Source organism: Mesitornis unicolor, unplaced genomic scaffold (assembly GCF_000695765.1).
Source record: "Mesitornis unicolor isolate BGI_N332 unplaced genomic scaffold, ASM69576v1 scaffold40446, whole genome shotgun sequence".
Taxonomy (NCBI): Eukaryota; Metazoa; Chordata; class Aves; order Mesitornithiformes; family Mesitornithidae; genus Mesitornis; species Mesitornis unicolor.
The window spans coordinates 18375-35572 of NW_010189633.1; the positions used below are offsets into that span (position 1 = coordinate 18375).

At 39.1% G+C, this 17198-nt stretch overlaps 1 protein-coding gene across 1 annotated transcript in view; it reads right to left on the bottom strand.

The window, feature by feature from the left end:
- Positions 1–17198, bottom strand: part of LOC104541967 (leucine-rich repeat-containing protein 7-like) — a 38607-nt gene that overhangs the window by 17451 nt on the left and 3958 nt on the right. Inside the window, exons 2-5 of the mRNA XM_010186136.1 lie at positions 16849–16966; positions 15910–15988; positions 15121–15210; positions 12164–12220 (exon numbers count right to left, since the gene is read on the bottom strand). Coding sequence (XP_010184438.1) covers positions 12164–12220; positions 15121–15210; positions 15910–15988; positions 16849–16966 — 344 coding nt within the window. The remainder of the gene's footprint in view (positions 1–12163; positions 12221–15120; positions 15211–15909; positions 15989–16848; positions 16967–17198) is intronic.

Sequence of the window (17198 nt, forward strand, 5' to 3'; positions counted from 1 at the left end):
TCCAGTTAAAAGCATTCAAAATACAAGTAACAGCAAACACACAGCTGTTGTGTCAGTGCATTTTGAATTACTCTTCCTTGAGGGCGGTTGGAGCTCTGGCATGTTACAGTCACAGGGCAAAGTCACCAAACCTCAGAGCCCAATTCCCATCTAGTAACTGTACATGGCTTTGAGGAGATCAGTGATTTTACTGTAAGATGTCTGCATTTGGACAGAGAAACACCATCTCTCAGTAACACAGGTGACAATGACAATAAAAACAGCTCCATGTCCTGTGACCTGTCATTCACTGCCACAGAGGTCATCTCAACTGCTTTTGCTTAAAAGATTCAGTTTTTAGTCAATAATGTATTTGTCAACTTGTATTTTGTTTCCAGTGCAATAATGCAGTGGAAAGTAAACAGCTGATTTGTAAACACTGCAGTACTGATCAACATGAACTTATCATTAAATCAAAATACAGTGACTTGCACTTGGGATCTGGGTCTCCACCACCTTGAAGATTGAGGTGAAGCAGGCTCTAAGCTTCTCACTATGAAAAAATTAACTAAAAATAACTTATGTTTCATCAGGATATACAATATTCAAATCTCTACAGAATTCAGCCTACACTTCATACTCTTATGTACCAGTTTTGCATGGAATGAATGAACATGAGTTAAAGAAAGAGCCAGTTTTAGCCTGCAAGACTGAAAATGCAGTTTTGGCCCCATTTTCCCACTTACTTTGCCAGAAAGCAGAAGACCTATACTAAAGATGCTAAATAATTAACATAGATGAACCAAGTTCAAAAGGTGTTAATGAATATCTGATACTACAACTTAACTGAATCAGTTAATCCAAAAAACAAGAGTAAAGGACTACTCTCAACACAGCTTTCTCATTTAGCAGTCCTTTTGACTGCTATTTCTACTGAAACATGGCCAAAAGACTGCATGAACACATATCAAAACCAGGATTATTTCTAAAGGGAGAATAAAGAAGAGAGAGAGATAAAATTGGGATGTGCTAGAAAAAGACAAGGATTAATTTTGAGATGAAAAATGTCACGACTCAGTAACTCTCTACGTATTAATTGAGGAAGAAGGATGGAAGTAGTCAGAGATGGCAAGGAGCACCTCAAAAAATGAAAAACCAGCAGGAGAACACTTGCTGTCACACATGAATTATCCATATATAACTGATTTCTTCATAGGTGATCTCCAGTAGGTTTAACTGCAGAGGTATAGCTCATAAGACCTGGAAAGTCTCTACCAACATAGATAATTGCTTTATCATGCCATAAATGCGGTGTTTGGCTGCAGTGGCTGGTGGCCAACTGGGCCAGAGAGAACATCACAACCCGTCTGGTACTTGCTGCACTCTGGGGAATGTGGCCAGGGACGAGAGGACGGTGGGGCTTCTATTAAAGAGACTGATTTTGACTGAGGTGTGCGTTACCTGTGAGCAGACACTCAGAGGAGGGGTGTTGTGTGTTACCTGCGAGTCAATACTGCAGTTTGCTGCAGCTGGAACATGAGGTCCTGTTTTTTGCTGTTCCAGCTGGGAAAGAAAAGGTCTCCAATGGTCCTGGCAGGTAAAAACCCCTTCCTGTTCTCATTGCATTCCAGCAGCTGCCACCTCTCTATTTAATTCCTCTTGCACTTTGATCTGTGTGCAGGCATTTTTACTCTGTAGATTGTATTTTTTAAATCAAGTTAAATTAAAAGCATACTGAAGGTGTGAGAATAATGAGCAATTTCCTTGCACACCATAAACCAACCATGCATGAGAAAGCAGAGCACAGAGCCTAAGCGTGACCAAAGGAGCTTTCATTAACGCCCATCAGGGTGAACTGTGTGTGTTCAGCTCCTGGTTGTTCTGCAAGGAGCTCAGGGTTTTGCCATAATCAAGAACAAAACGAGCGTGAGGTGGGCTGGGGTGATTCTCTGTGGTTATAAATGTTCTCCCCTCCTACCACTTTGTGCTGTGAAGTCTTTATCTGAGATTTAGCCCTACTCACCAGACAGAAACTCCTCTGAAAAATGAAGTAACTTCTGCATCTGTTAAACAGAAGTTTTAAAGGAGTAAGCAAATACAAAATACAAAAGAATACAAAAGCAAATACAAATACAAAAGAAACCAGGGTATGAAACAGGCCTACACACAAGGTTAGCTGTATCTTCTCCCGGAACGTTCATTACAGGAGACGTGGCAAAAACGATGCCACTACTGTCTTTAGACAAGTATAATCATATAATTATCTATTTTTTCAGACAAGTTTGACCCGCTATTTATTTCAGAAAAGCATTCTTACAATAAGAAAGCAATGTAATAAATTGTTCTGCATCTTCTCTGAGCAGTAAATATATTTAGTTTTAAAAAGCCTAAAGGGAAGATACGCAGTAGTAGCTGCTTATTAAAATATTGGCAATATTTTAATAATGCAGTGCCAAAGTAGTAAGTCTTCTGGAATATGATTTATTAAACTCAGCCAAAGTCAATATTTGAAGAAAACGGGTCACCATGAATGATGAAAATATTTGTAATCTCTAAGTGTGGGAAACAGTTTACATCTTGATAATAAACTAGGAAGGAAGTGGAGCAGCATTTCAAATATAGCAGCCTAAAGCTAAGCGTTTCAGCCTAAATTTAGCTGCCTCTGGACAGATTCTCAGCTGATATAATTGTCTGTTCCACTGACTTCAGCACATTGAAGACAACGTGCGATTTCTGCAAATCCACTTCCTAAACCAGGATTTTGGAAGCCATAAGGATGTTAGGAATACGAATGTTACTGGAGTCAACGGGACTCATGTTCCTGAGCCAGAGGAATGCTTTTTACAACTCCATTATCAGGTTAATGGAAATAATCATCACTGTTATTCAGCAAATTTCACATCTGGAGAATGGTAACGAATTGGGACAGGTTTGATGTCTGAATCTTTCAAGGCTGCAAAAGCTAAAAAATGTTTCTACTCGCCTCAGAAAGCCAAAGCAAAGGGGTATTGAAATAGGGAAAAAGGATAAGATAACATTGCCTGATGTTTCAAACAATATTTTGATAAATCACCACAGATGCTCCTAAGTGATACCTGCCCGTTTTTACACTGCAATGATTTATGTAAGAGGAACGTCTGCATTCAACACGCACCCTGCGTCTCCACAACAGGTGACTCAACCGAATTGTTCTGCCCCCTCTCTCCATTTGGAACTAAGTCTTAGCTACAGGAGGACATAGGAGTTTTTACTCTCTACAGGTTTAGATATCTCCAATTTGCAGACTTAACCTCTGCATAACATCTGCTGTTATTTTGTATGTATTCTGCCAAGGAAGGCTCTAGAATACTTTATATTGCTTTAAAAACAAATGATTGTGCTTTTTATACAGTTTTTATGATGCTGCTTAGAAACCTTGGTCCTTTGAGTCTCCTTATACACAGTCTCACCACTTTTATAAAATAACCAGCATAAACAAGAGCCACAAGTCATTTCAACAAATGTGTGTTGTAATGTGGGCCATTACAACAGGAACAGGACATCCTCCGCCACCTTCCCTTGTTTCTGATTTGTTTGACATGTTGCAGTTGTGGGTAACTGGCACTGTAATTTGGTGCAGATTCACTTGGTACTGGAATTAATTACAAGTTTGGCATTCCCAATGCAGCATTTAAGTCTGGCTTATTTTTCGGGTGCGCAAGAGTCACATTACCATTGCCAGGTGACTGGGCAAGAAATAAAAGAAGTAACAACCCATTGCTCAAAGATTCTGATATGATCACTTTGTGTACTCAAATAAATCAAGAAACAAATCAATTGCCCAGGGTAAGGGGAGGGGAAGGAACCTGCATACTCCCCACCACCACTTTAGAGAGCCTCTACGTTCTACGCTTCCGTCTCTAAATTTGGGGGGAAATAAAGAAATGGAAAGAAAGAATGTGACAGGAAAGTGTCAGTTTTTCATATTATATTTACACTTGAAATTCAAAGCACAGGAGAAAATAGATTTTATGACATTTCGTAAGAGGAAATTCTTCTGGGTGACAAATGGGATTGTCCATCCATCGTGTGTGTCACCCCTCCCCACAAGTTTTTGTTATGTTATATATTTGTGAAGCCAAAACAGATACTTTCATTATGTATGCACAAAAATGTTGTTTTCACACTTTCATCCATTATCCAAAAGGAAAAACTTAATATATGGCACCATATCTCTTTGAAATATTTCTCACGGAAAACGTTAGGTGAGACCTTCTGTGCTTGCAATTGTTGGAAGAAAATTTATCCATTGCCCTTTATCAAGAAAGACATTCAAGCACTGATAGTAAAACATTACACAAAATAGGAAGGTTTATTTTTCACAGAATTTTGGAAAACCACCCTCCTGTAGAACCAGAGTGCACAGAAGTGCTGTTGGAAAGTAAATGGTGGCAGTTAAACCCCTGAGACTCATTACAACTTGAGACATTTGCAGAAAAAAGCAAAGCAGAAGATGACCAACTTTACATTCAGTTGCCTCCAATAGGTGAGTCTAAACAACAATTTCTCAAGTACACTCTGAATTTTGACAGCAAATGTAATTAGCAGCAATTCTCAGAAATAAGACTGTGTAGCTAAAACATATTGCCTCTATTTTCCCAGTTCTATTTTATTACAATCCAAGCCTACAAATGTGCAATCAAGAACAAAACACATTGGTTTACATTTTAAGACTGAAAACACATCAATCTAATTTAAAAGCTTATTTTAACCCCTCACTCTGCCATAATCATCACATTCATGAAATCCTTTTATTCCTGACTCAAACCAGGAGTACAATTACAGGTACATAATATTTCAGCAATGCAGGAAGATTGCACTAAAACAATTGCAAATAGAGGGACAAATAATTGAAAAATCAGTATCTTTTGGAAATGTACTGATTTAAAACAAAGAACAGAGCAACACATGCAAACACCTTCACAGGAATATTTAAGTCCTGTTCAATACAAAAAAATCTTACAACATAGTTGTATCACATGTATCACATGTGACAAAAACTTACCACTTCTGGCTCTTTTCAGCCTGTTTACCCAATAACCACCAAAATTTGCCTTACACGGAGAGGAGATTCGACGTTGCAACACACCAACAAGTTCAAACCATCAGGACTACAACACGCATCATTTACGTTAAATCTTTCCACCAGTTTTGGGTGAAGACCAGAAGTTTGTGACAGAAGGACTGGCCTCTCCTGGCCAGTTCACCCCTATTTGCTATCTACTGGCCACCGACTCTGTCCTTTGTCCAGTCGGAGGAAACAGCTCTCTTTCAAGGTGACTACCTTGACTGTGCAGAGACAAACACTGACATATCTCTCAACTTCTGGGTTTTTGGGAAGTTTTTTACTATTACTTCTGGCTTTTGGACCTTCTTTAGCTCTTCCTCATCCCCATTTCATTTGGAGCTTTTCCAAATGAGGTCTCCCTTCTTTTTCACACAATGCCATAAACACCTGTTTATCTCTAGTGAAGATACTTTGACAAGGAATATTCAGCATTTTTATGGCTCTGTTAGATAGATGACTCAAACATTTTACATCCTACTAATACACTCATGTCTTTCTTTTTCCAATATGATTTCTCATTGAAGAATTCCTAATTTGTAACATAAATTCCTATTAGTCCCTTGGCACACGACCTTGCACACTGTACTATTAAATTTCACCCAGTTTTTAATTGCTCTCATCCTCAAAATTACAGAGTTTCTGCAAGTTTAGAGGTTGTACTTGAAAACTTGATCTACAATTTTTACTCTTCACAAAGCAAATTAATTCTAAGCAGTGACTGAAGATGAACAGAAACCCTGTTTTTCCCAACATCAGCTGCTGGGGACCAACCCTTTGGGTAACCTCTCTTGTCCATGATTTCCTACCAGCACAGCATTGCAGAACAACCACCAACAGCTCGAACACCTACTGCCATGAAAACCAAAGGAGAGATGAGAAGCCACAGCTTCAGCTGGGAAGCAGTGACTCATGAGGATAAGTACAACAAATACAAGTATTTTCTCATCAATAATCAGCACCTCCAGCTCCTCAGACACCAGTGACTCACCATTTACAAATGCCATTTCTACAATTTTTCAATTTTACAAATCTCTACTGAAAGAAATCCCGCAAACTCCTGAAAAGGGGTTTTCTCAGCCCAAACAGCTCTAAGAGCAAAGATCATACCAACTAACATAATATACTCATAGATTTTTGAAACAATACAGGCTTGGTGCAAGCAACAGCTCGGTCATAATTTATAGACTATTTCCCGAGATCTGAAATATTCTTGATTGCTCTCAGGAATTCAACAGGATGTTCATGTCTCAAAACATTTGGTTTAGGAGTGGCAGCTCTGCTGACATTTGTTGCTGTGAAAAGCAATGAATATTTATGACAGAGCCGGATCTCAGAAAATACAAAATTCAATGCAAATTAATGAGCTTCTAATAGGAGTAGTAACCAGACCAGGCTTTAAAAGGCTTGTTAGATAAATTAAAAGTCATCGTTGTTTCATGTGAAATGTGCTCAGAGCATTCCTTACCCAGCTAAGTTGTAAATTTAACTACCAAATTTGTTTGAAGAACTGGTGATTTACACAACCACACATCCTCAGTACGCAAACTAGCAAAGTGATGGGAACCATCTCTGAGCTTCCTATATGTGTCACGGTTCCTCGAATGCTTGGCCAAAACATTTTGGAAAACTGGTAATTAAGACCGGAGGTGAGGTTAAATTGTGGACTGGCTGGTCTAAGCCAGAAGTTTTTAAGAGCAGAAAGTCAGAGTGCACATTTCCCAGTGCAGGCAGAGGAAGGCTGACACCAGCAGACACAGTGCTCATGGGCTGGAAGTCCTCAGTGTACCTCTGCTGGGATAATTGCCTCACCATGCTGGGACAATGACGCTGGGAGATGTTTTGGGCTTCACTGATCCCCTCTGCTCTCCTGAGAGGGCTTTTTCATCAGCCTGAATATTTTGGTTGAACATCAGCACCATGGCACAGCTCTTTGATGAGTCTCTATTACTCATACACAAACCAAGTTAAACTCAAACTCCTGGAAAACAGCCAAAGTGGAACAGAAAATAAAGTCTGTACTAATGTGAAGTCTGCTTAATATAACTGCCTCATCACTTACAAAACAAATACATAAACAAACCTAGGAAAACAATGCTAGGATTTAACCAGCTGTCCTTCGGTAGAAGGCCAATAACAAGATATCCTTTTCAATCTTCTGGATTTACAGAAAGTTTGAACACGAACTTTTGGTTTTCACTTATTTTGGGAGAACATCAGACTGTATTTGGAAGATGTACTGATGTCCACATAACATTACATTTATTACAACTAAACATCAGAAGAAGGGCACCAGGTCTCCAATGGCAGTAAGAACTGAAGCAATGGGACCCAAAGGCCGATTGCAGCACACGGCTCTTGCTGTGTGATTTAAGGGTGACTCATCGCAATGTAAAAGCAGCGTAGGCAGCACAAACATGACTCCTGTGTTTGTATCCACTGTGAACTTTCATTCAACTAGTTTGAAATAAACAACTAATGGTTGGGAAAAGTTTCCTTTCTATACCAATATACATTAACACACACAGGAGTGCCCAGTGCCTGAACTTTCAGTACTGAACGTTCAGTACTGAACTGGCACGTTCAGTAAAATCCACTTCCCAACCAGTGGGAAAACATAGTGGCACTTTCTATCATTTACAGAACTCCTAAAAGAAAATTATGAAATAGCCTGTGCATCAGAGTGGCTGCATTAATCACCCTAATTAGGAAGTCCCTGTCAGAGCACTCTGTGGTTCTTACAGGAGTCCCCAGCATTGGCAGCCAGTCAGACAAGATATAATGGGTACAGCCTTGGAGCTCGCAGCTCCAACACAAACGAGATTTGGTAAATGGCTTCAAAAATGTCAACACAGACACTGCCAGCCTGAGAATTATTAAATAATAGGTTAAAAAATTCCTCATTGTGCAATTATACAGGAAAACAGCACTAAAATTTGTTTGTAGCAGAGGTGAGACAAAGCCATATAAGCTGAAGCTACAATGAAGGGAGTGGGAAACAGAGAAGAAGGTAACAGTGGCACAAAACTGGTTGTCTGGACTGGGATGGGAATAGTGTGCCACGGCTGACAGCCTGCCCCTTTCTGCATCACACATGGAAAGGTCGAGACCCACACGAGGAGACCATCAGGAGTGATGTCTGGCCTCTGAGTTTGTTAGCTCCAGCCCTTCTCAGGTACCAGGGAAATCATCCCAGCGAGAAGTCCCGCACATCAGCTAAGCACGCTACATTGCTGCTGGGAGAGGATGATCAGGACACTAAAAGCAACACCAAATCACCTGTCAAAAGGACTTGGGAAAATCCAAAGACAAAATGGTAAAGAAGAAAACATATGATCCTTTAAAAAGATGAAAAGATGTCCAAATAAGGAAAATAGAACAGAACTGTAAAAAAAGAACTATATCTTTAGAAATATTAGAAAAAAGGCATAAAAAGTACTAATAAGCCTTTCTTCAGGTCCCTCAGGAGCAGGAAGCCTGCCAGAGTCTCTGAAAGAGTTATAAAAGGAATGCTCCGGAAAAAGGAAGGTCAAAGCAGAAACACCAAGTTAATTTTCTGCATTTATGTTCAGATTTGGGCAGAAAGCTGCAAAGCTCCCCCCAGTGAGGAGCTCAGCCAACTCCCACGTATGGCGCACACAGCCTCTCAGTGCTGCAGCCCTCAGTGACGGGGAAGTGCACAATTCATGGCACAACAGCAGTTACATCGTTCCAGGACAAACCCAGGAAACTACAGACCAGTGACAGCTGCACCAGAGAACTGAACACAAACTCTTAAAAAATAGAAGGGGATGCGCAGACAAACAGAACACTGAGAAGCTTCAGCACAGGTTTTGTGATAAGTAGGGATGACCCAAAATGCTTCTGGAGTCCCTGGAAAGAGCCAAGACTACAAAAGAGGTGGGCAATGGAGTCCATCCTCATTTCCAAGAGACGTGCGCGAAGGCCCTTCCCTCCAAGTTCTTACCCTAAGTGGTTATGTGATCAGAGACCATCTTCACAGGGATAAATACGTGACCAAAGAGTGGAAAAAATACCAATTTTAGAGGAGCGGACCTACAGCCTTATTCCACAGGACAAAAAACTGGGAACTACACCTCTCCACTCCAAGAAACTACACAAACACAAAATAATGAACCACTGAGGCACAAACTGCCTCGTTCAGACCCCACAGATGCTACCGGGAATGTGTCCACTCATTTCAACTGCTGCTGCTTGGGTGCAAAGTGACCAAAAACGTCCCTGGCAACTGGAAAGCCTCGTCTGCAGCTTCAAATACAGGTTCAAAAAAACGGAATGGCACAGTATGTAGACGTCAGCCCCCGCCGTCTATAAAATACCACCCCCAGCCACTACACAGCAATATTGCATGTTGTTACAGCCAGCAAACACCAAGTACACTTCTATCCCAACAAAGTAATACAAACTATCTTAGCTGGTACTTCACGTCACAGACAAACCTGGCACCTAGGCAGTAACATTGTTCAAAACGCAAGAAATTTGACCAGAATCTCACAAATGAGAAACAGTTAACAGAGATTAGAAAGAAAAGAAACCATATTTTTCTATTTTTGTTGCACAAATTAAAGTTTTAATAAAATATAGGAAATTATTTGCAATATTTGCCAGAGATTTCCAAATTCCCAAAAGACTCTGGAAACTGTTATCAATAACCACCTTTAATAAGAGAAAATAAATTACTGATTTATAAAACAGTATGGTGAAGGTGTTAAAAATATTTGTAGGCCCAGTAGTATTTTCTGCAGAGAAAGTACTGCTGACAGAAAATAGGAGCATCCTGCATCATTTCCATCCGAAGAGCACCACATGTCTCCAGCCCAGTGTGACACAGCGAGACAGCAATATTTTCAATGCTTGGTGTGCTTGTCAGAAGAAATCAGAATAATCTTCAAAACGTTTTATGAACAATGCTTCCCTAATTTTCCATCAGGAAAGTGTCTGGGAACACCGTGATACATTTGGACATGTTTTAAATGCCGTAAAATTATGTCAACTGACTCAACAAACGGGAGCTCTCATTTTTAGTGAAAAGGTATTAAAGGGAGGCACTGCAGAGATGGGCGCTCTGGCTAGAGCCACCTTCCAGCCAGCTATTGTCACTACTTACTTGATATTTCTGTAAACAATTTTAGAACATTTTGCATGCAGTTACTATGGATACATTTTACAACAATCTTGACTTGATTCAGTATGGAATACAGCAAAATTAGAGCTATGGTAAACACAAAGCACATTTAATTCCTGTTTATGCCAAAATGCTAAATATTTCCTTTAAAAATTTTTTAAACATATATTTTACAGCACAGAAAAGATGAAAGAATATTACCTGCTTTTTGATAACTTTTTGTTCAACATCTTTTAAGTTGCACTTAACATGGTGGAAGTTACTTAGAACAGTCTTACAGCACGTTTCACATCTATTTATAAGCCGAAATACAATATTAACATTATTTGCCTTCCTTTTCATGTCTTTTCTTACATCAGGACTACTGGACAAACTACCAACATAACCAGGTTCTCTTACTCATGATGCATCTCATAAATTGTAGGACAAGGAAGAAAGCTTTCAAGTATACATCCAAAACATTGGCATCAACTGTTTTGCAACTAGACTATAAAGTATATTCTGGTTTATATTACTGCAATTGGTTTCCTAACTCCCTAACGAGGAAGCAGGACATGTATCCTTTAATTAACACTCTGTAGTATGTGTTTACTGCTGTTAACATCCTCACACTGTTGCACCTCTTTTTCCTTGCAGAGAAAACTGCTCTAAAAGACCAAAGAAGCCCAGAAAAGCAGAGATCTCCCATTTTTGCCCCAGTTGAAGCAAAAATGACCTCATCAGCTTTCTTCCTCTTACTTTATTTCACAACATAGCTGTCCTTCTTAGCCATCAGTTTTAAGGACAGTGTCTGCAGAAGCCAAACCTTTCCCATCACATCTGTCTCGGTGGTACACAGCAAAGCCTTCTGCCATGGCACAGAGCACAGACATGCAAATAACGTTTCCCTGGGTTATGAGAATCAAAAAACCTCCTGGCTTTCCAAATCGTACAGGGGGGAAAAGCAACCTCGACAGATGTAGTGCTACTGAAACCAGAGGCCACGGTGCTTAGGTCTGAATCATCCAAACAGTTGCCAAACTTGACAGAATTTGCCTCTTAAATGCCACATATCACAGAAAAAATATACTTTTATTAGTAACAATGACATATGAACCCAATCCTGCTTCTGTGCAATCTCCTTCTAAAAGAGGGGACGTTTGAGAGGCAGCCAGGTAACATGGACACACCACAGCACATACACAGTCTCACTGTAGTCTCCCCTATAAAGGGGACATATATCTCCATTTCTAACAATCCCCAAATCCATGGACATTTTTCCACTCACAGGGTCCATGTCACAGAAAACAACTACATAATGCCGGTCTGAATACAAAAATACATTCCTTGCTTCATGCAGTGGAGCTTCCTATATTTAGCATGAGGAGTGCACAGATCTATTTTCCATTTCTTTACCGTTCCTTTCCAAAACGTCACTTATGTGTTGGTCAAATTATAGCAACAAATTACAGCAACTTACTATTTTGGCAAACAGTACCAAGACACATTACCAAATTGACATTTCTTCAATATTCTGATGAGACAGGTTTCTAAATAGTCTTGGAAACCACCAAATACATTTAACTTCCATACACATCAAATGAGGAGATTGTTCTACTGAGGTTACACTGAGTGTGGTTTCAATACATCAGATTGCTACTGCTACATAATCACTGACCAGGGTTATCTCATATTTGTCTTCCAATTTTGTTTACATCTCATATTCTAAAATGTCACATTATAGATTTTTGGATACTGGATTAGTCAGCTCAGGTACCAGTCTCCATCTTCCATTACATGTTTGCTCTTTGCTAAAAACCTCCAGTAGAATTTCTTTAACCCATGGAAAAAATAACTCTTAACAGAAATGACCCCACTGCATTGCTAACAACACAAATACTTAGGAAATACTTCTGGAAATTTCAGATGAAAGATATTTATGGTAGAGTTCTTACTTTGGTAGAGTTTTCAAGTGATTTTCTCTTAACTCCAAAATCCGCAATTTGACAAGTCTAGAAATACAATAGAAAATAATCAGTTCATTTGATGAATTAGTTCAGGAATCCGTAAGAATTATTTGAAACTACTTATTTCAACAAAAAGAGTCCTCCTAATGCCTGGATGTAGGATGTCCTGTTATTGTGGGGCTGAATAGGATACAAAATGCATTCAGAACCAAAAAGCTTCATGTAAGGCTGTATCTGTCCTTACCTGAACTCTTCTGAAAATCTTTGACATATATCAGTTTTCATAGTAATTCTAAATGATTTTATTAATTTTTAAAACAAGACAAACATTGTAAGTGTTTATTTCTCTCAAACGTTTCCAGATCTATTAAACAATAAAAAGCAGCTGCTATTCATTCCACAACTTTCTTCTGCAGTTTTTAAGCACTGAATTTGACAACTCCCCACAGGCAGACCAGTACTACAGAACAGACCTCCAGAAAGTCACCGCATTTTCAAAACTCTAATGGAAAATATTATTTAAGCCACAGCAATAAATTTCACAAAGTAGAACAACGAGAAGGAAGGAGGACCCATCAGACCAGGGATGAAGAACCTGATGCATTAGAGTCCCAGAATTTGGGGCAGTATTTCCTAATTACCCACATGGTCTAGGGCAATAACAGGATAAACATGAGAGGTGTTTAACTCATGTCACCTTTTGCTGGGTCTTTAATCCCCATCTATAATTAGTGTGGGGAGGAGAAGGAAGAGGATTTAAACCAAACGGATGAACGAGGTCCTTTCCTCTTCATCTCAAATTGTGCAGCTCCACTCACAGAACACCTGGAGCATCAAATCAACCATTTTTGGCATTATATCAAAAAACACACGAGCTGACCGTGCCCAGGACTGCTCAAGGGCTATGCCAAACGGAGCAATTCTGCATTACTCATTTGTAGTTGTATCATTTCTAAACAGAGATGTCAGCCCAGCGTCACACTATTACAGCTTTCAAGCTGATAACATAGTTGCTAAATGTGAAGGAAGTTTAGTGAGGAACTTTATGGTGAGTTTCAATTATTTCATTCACACTGTTTTTCATATTGCTCTATCACTCAGGTCTTTTAGTGCCACAAGTGTAAATACATCTTGGGCAAAGTCTGTGGGAAATGTCTTAAAAAAATACAAATACAAAAACCCCTTTAAATAGCTCTCTGTCTAGCACACCACCAGATTTCTGTTTCATGGAAACTCGGGTTTCCCAATATTATGCTCTTCTAGAAAACCATGATTTTTTCTTTTTCCTAGCAAATAAAGCAAAAAACCTTTAAAGTCCTAGAGGTGTGCTAAGCAGGACTAAAACCAGCAACTTTAAATGAGAAATTTGGAGATACATTCATGTGATGCTAAGGTAGACTCCCTTCCTGCTTTTATTCACAGCTAAATGAGACTATAACAGACTGAGTATTGCTGTACCAGAGGATATAGAGAAAGCACTAAAATTTGGAAAAGAGCAATAAGGGAGATACAGTTGAAGAGGTACATGAGGCTATTAAAAAAAAACAACCAACCAAGAAAAATGTCAGTATGCTAATGCAGGAAACTTTGGAAATATGACAAAGATTTGCAAATGCAAGATACCAAACAGATAATACAGGAGCAGCACAACTATAAGTGAACAGATACAACTGGAACTAGAGTCATTTCATTGAGACAAAGTAAGTATTTATAAAAGAAAAGAAAGTTAGTGTTTTCTGCTAAAATTAGACCGAGAACCAGCAAGGCTTTAGAAGAGCATCATGAATATAAACACTGCACATCTGAGAAACTGCAGGGTATTTCAGGTATTTCTTTTTCCTTGACATCCGAACATAATGTCTGACTGCAACCTGCAGAAGCTGTCTCAGGAGTCACTCTGCTATTCCAGACACTCACCAAATGCAAATAATGACAGTTTTCCTTCCTTTTTCTTTCACCAGGATTTTCTAGCGGGCAGTGCAGAGCCCAGGCAGCTCTGGGTCAGCAACAGCCCCACGAGTCCCTGCTGACAAAGCAGCACTTCCCATTCCTCAGTGCCTGAGCACACCAATGTCACTTTTACATCACTTTTTACAATGTCACCAGTTACATCACCTCAGTATTCATATTTTGGAGTGCAGAGCACATGTTCCCAGACAACAATAAAACACACTTACAGGTAGTGGGACGGACGAGGCAAAAACTCCTGCTAGGTGAATTCTGTACCACCACTGAGTATTTTCTCTGTTAATCCTTTTTCATCAAAGCTGTCTGCCCCACGGGAGAATGTGAGGGCAGAGGTCGACCCTTCTCTCACCTGTGTAACATGGGTGGAACAACCTCACCATTTCGGCAAGACCTGCGCAGCATAAGGATCCGCTGACCTCTACTGCCCTCCTTAATGGCCTTGGCAAATTGTGCCAACTTGTATTACACCCCCCCGCTTTGTCCTTATCTAACACTTTTTGGCTCAGTTTCTGCTGCATTTATTTTTACTCTCATTCTGTATCCTTTTTGCTCTGCTGTCTTTTGGATCTTGTTCCTTCTTCCACATTTTTCCTTTGGTCACTCCGCCACACTCAGTCATTTCTTCCTTTCTGACTCACACCACCTTTTCTCTCTGTTCATTTTTCAATAGCACAATAACACCACATGGTTATTTCCTGCCCTTGCCACAATTTAATAACCCATTTGATCAAGGACAGGCTGCCTCTTCAATTTCTATTTCTTCTCACCTTTTCCCTAAACCGCCAAACCGCACCACTTCATCATAAAGTTCTTGCTGACACAACATTCTCTCTAACAATAACTCATCAAAATAGTTTCAGAAAGCTAAAATATCTTTGGGTTTTTGTTTTTAAAAATAATACAGCTTTAAAATGATCCCTTAAAGCCTAAGCCGGGTTCATATGAAGGAGCAATGCGCTTTGATGACTAATTCTTACCTTCCAAAGTTAGCTGGAAGAAACTCCAAAAAGGCATCGTTTAGATAGAGCTGGGTCAAATTTAGAAGTTGTGTGAAGCCATCTGGCAGCCTAAAAAAAAAGTTAAAGCTTAATGCTCACACCAAAGTTGCTATGGAAATAATAACAATGTATATTTAGAAAGAAAAAGATGACTTTCTCTCTCACCTTCTTTATCTACCCAAATTCTCAAGAACTCACTTGTTACAGACAACATTTTTTGCCCATTCTCATCTTTCCCACATTGCTACAACAAATGCCTGGCACAGTCAAGTTACAGAAGCCTTTTCTCCCTTTGTAGCTGAAGGGTTTAAAACAAAAGTGTTTTCTTTCCCTTTGTTTCGAGGTTTTCTAACCAAAACATTAAATTTCATCTTTTCTTCTTCTCCTTCACTCCACTTTATAAATCACAGGATTACAACACAAATTGTTTGTTACTATCATTGCAAAGTTATGGAAGGAGCAAAGGTTGCCAAAGTCCCAACCAAGAGGATGCAGCACGATTTGGGCTCACTTTCCAAATCCACTCAGCACCAGCCCCCCGTGTTTAAAAGGCTGGATCACATGAGCTGCTTTGCCAACCCCTTCTTTACTATGAGGAAAGACACCGCATTTGTTCTGTAGTAGACTATGTCTATCTTTCCATAGACACATCAACCCCCGATTTCAGACAATCCAAAAGAAATTTTAATTTTTTTTTTAATATAAATTTTCATTCACTTTGTGGATTTTCTGCATTACAGTATACAAACACAAGCCATTGATACTCACTTAGAGACTGGATTGACACTGGCTTCAATAATTGTTAAACACTTACAACATTTAATGTTTTCTGGAAAATCTTGAATTCCTAAAAAAGTATGAAAGAATTATTATACACACATAAAAACTGTTTAACTTGTTTTGTTCATGAATGAGTTCAGCTGACATTTTCAGACTTAAGCTATAACAGGAAGAATATATATATTTTAGTATTAGTCTACAAGATGATACTTAAGCACTAAATAAATACACCAGAACAGATAATATACCTTGAACTAAAATTATTATGCTAATGCTTGATTTATATAATCTTCTAGAGTGAAACAGTGACATCATTTGGACTGATCTTTGTGTCTCTCATTTCTTTGTGAACTGCTTATCTTTTTCCTCTCAGGAGAACACACATTTAATCCTGAGCGTCTCTAGGCCTGGACTGATAAGAAATTCCCCAAAATTTTCAGGAGTGTCTGAGCCTCATTTCCAAAACAAAGACACTTAAGTTCAGACATGCAAAGCGTTTCAGGCACATAAATATGTAAATGTATAATTTGGAAATGCACATCAGCAAATTATTCAGTGGCCAGATAATTCCTGGTAGTTCTTTACCTGCAGCTTTACATGCTTAAATACACAAAAGCCGCTTTGGAAACTGGAATGGTTGATCAGTGCACTGAAAAATGGTCTTCCACTCCTATTTCTGATGTTTATCAGTCATGTCATCACAGTATACTATGCTAAAGCAAACTCTATTTTATTTATTTCCTTTTTTTACAGATAAGTAAATGAGGTAGATATCTACCTAGACTTCTCTAAATGCCAGACAGCAAAGTAGTGAAAAACAAAGCAAGTTTTCTAGAACACAAGTTTGTCAATCATTAGGAATTAAAACTTTGTTATAGTTCATATTCACCACAATTCTGTAAAACACTTGTACTTCTGATCTCTCACCATTTTTACTGATATCGAGCTCTCTGAGATTGACCAGGCTGGCAATAGTGGTTGGCAGACTGGAGAGGTCGTTGTCTGGAATACTCAGCTTGCGCAAAGCTTGACAGTTGAACAGTTGCTGCAACATAAAAAGACACTTTACAGAATTTCAGGAAAAAGATCCATTTGGGATCGTTATTTATACACAGAGGTAATAAATGGCACAAAACTACATTTGCTACATATGAATTCAATAATTAAAACACATTTTGGAAAGCCATTATTTGAGCAGATGTTCTTAGAGGCTGCCCACTATCACAAACACTGCTCTTCCACAGCTGATAAAAATAACCAAACGCCTTGGTTGGGTG